Below are 9,940 nucleotides of genomic sequence, written 5' to 3'. Positions count from 1 at the left end.
AAAACGAGAACAAAAGTTTTGAGAATTAACGTGAAGAATGAGTGCGGCGTCTGCATGTTGGGATGAAAAATTGTTTCAGTGAGAACCACGTTTGTTAATTCTAAGCCAGTGGAAATCTGGATTACTTCAACTTCCAGATCGTTTATCATTACTGTGAACTGTCCAATTATGGAACGATTTTCAATTTTCTATGCAAGGAAAGTTCGCATCTTAAATCTTTCGTTGCCTTAATTTTCATGATTATCTTTCAGTTTTTTTTTTTTGTTAATTTTAATATTCAAACATTTCTAACTAATGAACGCTACGCGAAAAACTTGGTTCTTGCTTCCATTTTTCGCGAATAGTTCAGAGAAGATTTGTTCCCGTTTCGTTATCTGTCAGAAAGCTCCTGAGATTTTAGTTCCGAAATTGTTCTTCGAAAGAAGGTTCCTTAGACTTTTGTTCCCGTATTGTTCTTTGCCAAAACGTTCCGGAGACTTTTGTTCTCATTTTGTTCTCATAGAAATGTTCCCGAAAGTATTGTTCGCATTTTGCTCTCTTTGGGAACGTTCCACAGGGGTTTGTTCTTGTATAATTTCCATTGAGAACGTTTTCGGCAGTTTTGTTCTCATTTGAGTTTTGATTTTGAAGCGTTCTTGAGAACAAAACTATGAGAACATTTAGTTTCGAGATAGGACCTTTCATTATAAGTTAACGATGACGAGTTGTCGAATGAAGAGGCATTGGGCATCATGTATAAAATGTGAACTTAAGCTCAGAGTCGATTCTCAGTACAAATTCTTGAGCTTGAGCTCACTTCATTAGTGCATATTTTTATGCAAAAGCCCCATTGTCCTTTTGTTTGTAAAGATGGGAGAGCGAATTATCGCAATTGTTCTTGTTTTGGTGACACATTACCCTAAATTGACTGCTTTTAAGAATAAAGACATCGCCACCATAACTTACGCAATCATTTCATTTACATACGTATATGTTTTTGTATTAAAATGAAAATATACACATATTCATATATACAAATGTATGTTTATAACAGGGTTCGTATTTGCACACACATGCGCAGCACATCCTAACATTTTACGCTCACACACGTGTGCTGTGCATATAAAAAATTAAAAACTTGCTCACATCACATGTGTGTGCCGTTTGGTAAAAAGCACGGGCACATGTGTGTACTTTATTTTTATTAATATAAGGCACACGCACATGTGCGTGCTTTGCGTAGAGAAACTTATACACTTCGATTTCTAACTCAAATCTTAAAATAATTTTTTAATATGTTTTCTGTAATATAAAAAACAAACAACATCTCACTTTTTATCGAATTGTCTTTCAAAAAATAACGTTTAATAAACAAACTCTTTTAAAAATATATTATGTGCATGTGCATGGGCTGAAATTTGTACAAAAATCGGCTCACACACATGTGCATGTGTGTCCCCCTCATCATACATATGATGAGTTACAAAAAAAAAAAAAAAAAAAAAACCCAGGCGCGACGGCTTCCATATTGGACGGCTTCTTGGTCAGCGACTGTTCACCATGTTAGGTGCGGCTGATACAACAATCCAGACCGGTACGCGCTGCGGCGCACTGGGAGTCCCTCGAAATCCCTACAGCGATTTCTCCGCTGGCGGGGTAGAGACGGTGATGTGAGCGTGCTCTGCCGAGGTGTCAGCCGCGGTGCGTATCAGTAACCAGCCACTTCGGTCCCTGGTCAGGGAGTGTGCATTGGACGCAGGAGTAGTAGACCGCGTTGCCCCGGGCGAGCGCCGGTCCGTCCGTGTTTTCCGGGACCGGTAAAGCGAAGGACAGGCCTCAAGGAACTGGGGTAGGGGCATAGTCCCCGAGGGTATACCCGTTCCTGTCTATTTCGGCCCGCCCCCATGCACACGATGCGCTGGAAAAAACAAAAGAATGGATTCAAAAATGAGAAAAAACAACAACAACAATGTAAACGAAGCCAGCAGCGGCGCGAAAAACCTGGACGGCAGGGGCTGCAAGGTGCTTGGGGCAGACCCGTCCCAGGGAACACCGACTGCAGAAACTGACCCGTTCAAGCGTGCGTCAAGACTAGTTCGGTCGCCTGTAAAGGCGCTTAGCGTGGAGAAGCCGGTACGAACGAGATCGTCGCCACCAGCACTACAAGACAGCGAGCCTCAAATGAAGGGAGCCAAACAGAACGGAGACTACATGTCGGAGCTCGGAGATGCTATTAAGAGGCTGACGGAGGCAATGTGCCCGCCACAACGCTCAATAAACAATAGCATGCGAGAGATACTCAGCTCACTAACAAAGCTGCATGCGAGTGCCCTGGAGGAGTACTCCAGAATAAAGGCAAGCAGACGGAGTGTTTTCAACATACCGGTGACTGCTGAAACCCCGAAAAGGCCCCGAGATGAAAGCCAACTAAAGCGTAGGACGCCACCCAAGAAAAATAAAACCACGCAGGAGGAGGCGACCACCAACCCTGCAACCAAACAGAGTAAGGTGGCGCCAAACGAAAATTCCGGCAAGATTAAGGAGAAGGAGGTGGAGAAAGAAGGAAAATGGGTAGAGGTCCAACGCAGGTCACATGGCAAAAAGAAGATGGCATACAAACCACCACCACGGCCAGATGTCATCATTATAGCTCGGACGGGAGATATGACCTACAGCGATATACTAAGGACCGTAAAAAAGGAAGAGGCGCTGCAGAAACTCGGCGAGAGCGTATCACGCATCAGAAAGACGGTCAAGGGTGAAATACTGCTGCAGCTTAAGGAGACGCAAATGAAGGACACGGGCGAACTCAAGAGCGAAATAGGTAGGCTTCTAGGGGACCAGTCACAGATCAGAGCCCTAACCACGAGACGATGGTAGAAATCCGTGACCTGGACGAGATTACCACCAAGGAGAATATTGCCGAGGCCATCCGCAACCAGATAAAGGAGCTAAACCACCTTAACGAGAATGCGATAAAAAGCATCAGGGCGGCTTATGCGGGCACACAAACCGCGGTGGTAAATCTCCCAGCGCAGGAGGCAAGATTACTTCTTGACGCGCAGAAAATAAAGATAGGATGGGTTGTGTGCAGAGTAAGGGAGAAACCGAACCCCAAAAAATGCTTCAGGTGCCTGGAATATGGCCATATAGCGAGAGACTGCAAAAACGCGGAAGACAGAAGTCAATGCTGCCTTAAATGTGGAGAAAATGGACACTTTGCGAAAGCCTGCGACAAAAAGCCACACTGCAGAGCATGCAAAAACCAGGGAAGAAAGAACACCGAGCACCAGATAGGTAGTTGGAGGTGTCCGCTATACCAGGAGGCGTGCAAGAAATCAAGAAAAGGAGAGTCATGCAGTTGAATCTCAACCACTGCGAAGCAGCGCAAGAGCTGCTCAGGCAAACGGTGTACGAGGAGAAGGTGGACATAGCAATAATCAGCGAGCAGTATAAAAATATAGACAGTGGAGCATGGATATCGGACCTCACAGGCAAAGCTGCAATATGGACATGCGGAGGAAAAGCTTTCCAAGAAAAGCCGCTGCTTGGTAAAAACTACTACACACGAGCGAAGGTAGACGGTTTTAACTTTTATAGCTGCTACATACCACCAAGTATAGCAGGGGACTTCAATGCATGGGCAGTGGAATGGGGTAGCGTCCACACAAACAGGCGGGGAGACGCACTACTAAAGGCGTTTTCGGTACTTGATCCGGTGCTTCTGAATTCGGGGAACAAAAATACCTTTGAGAAGAATGGTCGAGGCTCGGTGATTGACATTACTTTCGCTAGTAGTTCCTTGGTGCGCTCAACGAGCTGGAAGGTGTCGGACCTCTATACGAACAGTGACCATCTGGCAATCATGATGGAGCTAGGGAATTGCGCACAGAGCCGACAAAGGGCGATCACCAGGAAGGTGCAAACGAGGGGCTGGAAGGTAGAGACTCTGGATGAAGAGCTCTTCAGACTCGTGCTGGATGAGGAAATGGCCACTGAGGATAACACTGAGCTCCAGGCTGAAACACTGGTGAGGCACATCAGTAAAGCCTGCGACGGTGCTATGTGCAGGAGAAAACACGGCTCTCTCAGGCAGCCGGCGTACTGGTGGAACGAAAAAATCCAGGCCATAAGGGGTGAGTGTCATAAGGCGAGGCGGTTGTGTCAAAGGAACCGTGGCTCGATGGAACATGCCGTGCTGCGCGAGGCCTTCAAAAAGAAACGAAGTGACCTTAAAAAAGCCATCAAAAGCAGCAAAACCAGCTGCTTTAAGGAGCTCTGCGAAAAGGTGGACGAAAACCCATGGGGTGATGCCTACAAGGTGGTCATGAAGAAAATAAAAGGTGGTAAAGGCCAGGCACCAACCTGTGCCACTCTCCTAAAAGACGTCGTGCAAACTCTCTTCCCTGTGCAAACGCCAGGAGGTCGGCGACCGCAAGCAGAGAAACCGGAGGGAATGGAAGCACCAACGGTTACAGACGAGGAGGTGGTCCAAGCAGCAGAAAGATTTGGTAATGACAAAGCGCCAGGCCTAGACGGAATACCAAACAAGGCTCTGAAGGTTGCCATCAAGCACAACACGGGTCCTTTTACCGAACTCTTTACGCGGTGTCTGCGAGAAGGCGTCTTCCCAAAAATCTGGAAGAAACAGCGGCTGGTCCTACTGCAGAAACCAAACAAGCCGGCAGGAGAACCAAGCGCATACCGACCTCTCTGTATGCTGGATACGCTTGGTAAGATACTGGAGCGATTAATCTGTGTACGGTTGGAGCAGCACCTAGAGGAGGAACTGCCGGGTCTCGCCGATAACCAGTATGGTTTTCGAAGACAGAGGTCAACCATTGATGCAATTAAAAAGCTCACCGATGTCGCAGGCAAGGCAATAGAAGGAACAAGATGGCTATATGGCACGAAGGAATACTGCGCGGTGGTGACATTCGACGTAAAAAACGCCTTCAATTCGGCCTCCTGGCCTCATATACTAAGTGCTCTGGAAAGAAAGAACACGCCGCCCTACTTGCTAAGGATGGTATCCAACTACCTATCTGACAGGCTTCTGCTGTATGATACCGACGAAGGCCCCAGGAAGTACTTGGTGACGGGTGGAGTACCACAGGGCTCCGTACTTGGGCAACTACTTTGGATTGTCCTCTATGATGGAATTCTGGGACTGCCGCTGCCAAGGGAGGTACAAATTATCGGATACGCCGATGATATAGCAATAACAGTAGTGGGCAAAGACCTCTGCCAAGTTGAGAACATCTGCAACAGCACGGCGCAACAAATAAAGAACTGGCTCGCTGCAACGAATCTCCAACTCGCAGGGCAAAAAACCGAAGCGGTGGTGATCACAAGCCGAAAAAAGATGAAGAGCGCTACGCTCAACATCGATGGACATAGCATCAAAACACAGCAGTCGCTGAAATACCTGGGTGTCATGATAGACTCGAGATTAAGCTACAAGGTGCACATTGATAAAGCCTGTGAAAAAGCGGCAAGAGTGACCACGGCTCTAACAAGACTAATGGCTAACATCGGCGGACCGAGCCAAAACAGACGAGCGCTTCTAGCAAAAGTGAGCCAGTCCATACTAATGTATGCAGCACCCATCTGGGGACCCGCGTTGCAGCGCAAGACTTACGCGAAGGCGGCAAAGTCGGTGTACCGACTAAATAGCTTCAGGGTGACTAGCGCTTTCCGTACTGTGTCACACGAGGCGGTCGGAGTCTTAGCGGGCATCATGCCCCAGAAATAATGGCCATGGAGCTAAAAAGAGTCTTCGATAAGTCCCGAAACTTAGGCAGGTGCCTGACAATCGAAGAGCGAAAACAAGAGAGGGATGCAAGTCTAAATGAATGGCAAAGACACTGGGATGTGACGACAAAAGGGAGGTGGACGCACAGGCTGATCAATAACATAAAAGCGTGGGTGGAGAGGAAACACGGAGAGACCGACTTCTACGTGACACAGTTTCTGACGGGGCACGGCTGCTTTCGAGAATACCTGTTCAAATATGGGCATGATGACGGGACAGAGTGCTCATTCTGCGGTAGCGGCGACGAAAACGTACTACACGTATTTTTCCACTGCCGAAAATACGAGGCAGATCGAACAGACATAGAGCAGCTGATAAAGGAGAGCATGACGCCTGACAATATCGTGGGGCACATGATAAACTCAAAAGCGGTGTGGAGCAGAATTAAGGCGTGGTCCGCAATAGTCCTCCAGGAGCTAAGAGCGAAAGAAAGACAGCGCAGTAGCGAAAAGAGAAGACTGAACGAGAGATAAGCCAGAAAGGCGTGTGTGAAGAGCCAATTGGCAAAGCTACGCCTTGCGACGTAATACCTAACGGCGGTCCCGCAAGGCGAAACACAAGGCTTCAGACGTCGGAGTTAAGGGTTTAGTACGTAGGCGCGCTGTCTCGCAAGTCCTGAATTATGTGATAACATAGTCTGGGCGTGGTCCCGAATGAGGTGCAGGACAGGATGACGAATCGTGCATAACATCTTTGGAAGATTCCCCCTCCGTTGAAAAAAAAAAACACATGTGCATGTGCTTAATAACAAACAGCACACACTTTTCTGTGAGCAGAGTTTGTTTTCCACTTATGCACACACATGTGTATGAGCAGTGAGTGCAAGTTGAATGTGTATCTGGCGTGTGTGTGAGCAGAGCATGTGTGTGCAAATACGAACCCTGGTTTATAATATCGAAAAGAACCCTGGTTTATAATATCGAAAAGAGCTCATGGTATCGATACTCTAAAAGTATCACTGAAAAAGTATCGATACTACTCAGTATCGGACTCATTAAAATACGTTTTTTTGGGATACTCAAATTATTTTATTCTTCAATCGTATATCTAGTTATTTCCTGAAATTAAAACAATAGAAATTTAAAATATTTGATTTTTATTTCATTGAAGAACTTACTTTCAGGTTAGAAGTAATTTTAACGTCAAATGTACATATATATATATATATATATATACTTTCACAAATTTCAAGTTTTATTAAGAAATTTTTGTAAAGTTTTAGTATGCATTTTTGTAGCCTATTCAATTTTAGTATAATAATGTGCAAGTTTGAATTAAAAGTCAACGGTAGTAGGCTACACGTAAATTTGAATAGGTTACAGAACTGCATTCCCAAAAAGTTTGTAAAAGATCTGCATTTTCGTGAAGTTTGCGTAAAGTTTTATGGCCTTATTCATAAAAAATAAAAAAGGTCTATAAACTGTAAAATGTATGAAAATGTCATTTTATTAAGCTCTTTAAACCTACTTTATTTTTTATGAATAAGGCCACTAAACCTTCACTTATTTGGTTTATGTTATGCAACAGAATACAAGCAATTGCAGTTTATTTTAAGTGATAGACAAAATTGAATGATAGTAATCCATATAAGCAAAGAAAGCAATGGAAGAAAAAATTTAAAAAGTGTGCGTTTTAAAAAGTATTCGATACTACGAGTACTTTGCAAAGTATCGAGTAAAATCACCAAAAAAGGTATCGAGTATTAAAGTACTCATTTTTATACCCTCAGTATCGATACTTACTCAATATCGATAGTATCGTTCGAACCCTAGTTGCCACGTTACCGCTCGCGCAGAAAAGGAAAAACCCGCTGCAATTCCGTTTTCGATTTGCATGCATGCAATTGTGGCAATGTCTCCACAACATTTAACAAATAAATCTGCAATTTCTGACGACGGTCCTCTACAAATGCCAAGTTCATATTACCAAAATGTTTTTTGGGTGGGAATTCAACTGACGACACGGATGGATGCGTATGTAGCAGTGATTTATGCAATTTATGGAAGTCCCTATAGCGTCGCAGCACTGACCAATGCTCCAAGTTTTGACGCATTGTAATGTGTATCTCGTATGCGTAATACGATGTACCGTGCTTTGTTTTCTTCAATTCTGCCGTTGGAATGGTAATGAGAAAATTGGTAGCCAGTGAAGCTGAAAGGTCAATGGCAAGCCCATTGAAGTTTTGTGTTAAGCGCCGGACAAGTGGACGGTTATCGCGTGTGAGCTGTGCTACCCGTGTCTCTAATAGCGTGCAACGTTCTTCCATTTCACGTAAACGCTCTTCCATCGCTGCATGATTAACAGTGCAATTTGCGGAAGACGATTTACTATATTGCGATGAGGTGTCACTCTTATCTTCATACTCTTGCTCGCCCACGGTGGTGGCGGCGGATGTTTTATCACTAACACCGTTTTGATCTACTGAGGTAGTGTCATCAGCTGTAGACTCCTGTTGACCGCTTTGAGTTTCTGCTGACGTATAAATATCAGGTAAGGGCTCTTTAAGGAAATCCAATTCCGGCTCGATCGGATCTGGTGGTGTGGTTTCTACTTCTTCTTGTACAAGTAGCTCTACCATAGCCTCAAAAGTATGTTAGGAGGATTTTTGAGTTTCCAACTTAGTTATCTCATTAATAGCCTTTATTAAATCCTCTGTGGAGTTGGCAGTGGCAATAGGACGTTCCACCGGATGGGATTTACGTTTATTTTTACCTAAAGCAGCAGGCAAAGGTGTAGGCGCGTATATAACCGGCTCTTCTTTATGGGGCAACAATGGTGCAATACGTGTTGGCGCATTTAATTCCGTGGAATTTACTGTCAATGCGAAAAGCACGTCATGTAATGAGCCTATTATTTGTGGCAACTCTTTGCTAGCAGTGGCGTCCAATAACAGAGACCATTGTGTATAGTACTGACGCAAATCTTCTACGGCGTCTAGCCATGTTAGCAGATATCGCTGTAGCCAATTCTCGTTAAGCGCGGCGCGTATAAATGCCTTGCCAAGTCCGCACTTTGTCCAAATATGTTTGAGTGTCAGGTGCCGTTCGCGCTCATGTGCAGTCAAATGTATTTGACAAAAATCCCATAATGTGACATCACCGCTATTATCCTTTAAAGTGGAGCTGCTTCCTGTAAATAAAAAGATTTAAATAAAGTATAGGTTAATAAATATTCTACGTTACCCGTCACAAACTCGTGCATGTGTTGGAATAAACTAGCTGCAGTTAGCGCAACCACTGAATGCTGTTGCTTCAACCCATATGAAAATGCATCCTCTAAAGCCTCACACAATTCTGCCACATTGTCATCGTTTTCCGTGGCTAATTCTTTGCGTCCACTATAATGCTGCCTACACTTTTCTGCGCTCTATTGAAGACGTTTAAATTGTCTTCCCTGCGTTGCCGAAAAGGGCTTCCGCCAAACGATGGGCCAGTTACACTCAATTTTGGTGGTTGCAGGGAAACACGCTCTGGCTGACTCATCAAGTGATCTGGCATACTCAGCTTAATGGCGCATTTACATGGTATGAAGCCATATGAACTGTTGATACGCTAAAATAGAGGGACTACATGTTCCAATGAGGAATTCAATGATATCGAGTGGGATGCATATAATACATTTTTCCATATGAAAAATTATGGGGTGATACTGTAAACATACTGTTGTGATACTGTTAAGCATATGAAATTATAGTAAGTTGAATTTTCATACATCTTCCCATAAAAAGTTTAACAGATGCAGTTGGTATCCCAATTTGATGCCTTTTTCAATATAAAACCCGCCGAAAATGAGGAAAGCGGCAACTCCGCCATTCACATACATGTCAAAAGTAGGAATTTTAAAAATTAAAAACAATAAACAAACAATTTCAAAACAAAAAAAAATTCTTTGCACTAGATATTTTTCAATAGAAGCAACTCACGTATGGTGGACAATAAAAATACAAAGCACTATGATAACAAACTTAAAAACAAGATATTACAGAACATGTTAATGGGCTTTTATATCACATTTAAGTAAAAATAAGCCTATATTTTCCAAGCTGGCAAATAAATGAAAATGTGTATTTTTTGTTTTTACACAAAGACTTGCCAAATATCCCTTAAATGCGTATTGTATCTTTAAAGATACAACCAATTATTTTGT

At 43.9% G+C, this 9,940-nt stretch overlaps 1 protein-coding gene across 1 annotated transcript; it reads right to left on the bottom strand.

Moving 5' to 3' along the window:
* Positions 1-7,495: 7,495 nt before the first annotated feature.
* LOC118754924 (sorting nexin-29-like) lies at positions 7,496-9,253 on the bottom strand. The gene is given in 2 exon segments (XM_036489790.1): positions 7,496-8,923; positions 8,977-9,253. Coding segments are annotated over 2 exon segments (1,368 nt in total). The 5' UTR covers positions 8,996-9,253; the 3' UTR covers positions 7,496-7,574.
* Positions 9,254-9,940: the final 687 nt, after the last annotated feature.

Source organism: Rhagoletis pomonella, unplaced genomic scaffold (genome assembly GCF_013731165.1).
Source record: "Rhagoletis pomonella isolate Grant_MI unplaced genomic scaffold, Rhpom_1.0 Rhpom_scaffold_04929, whole genome shotgun sequence".
Classification (NCBI taxonomy): Eukaryota; Metazoa; Arthropoda; class Insecta; order Diptera; family Tephritidae; genus Rhagoletis; species Rhagoletis pomonella.
Note: the sequence above shows the minus strand (reverse complement) of the source record. Positions and strands in the feature narration are given on the sequence as shown.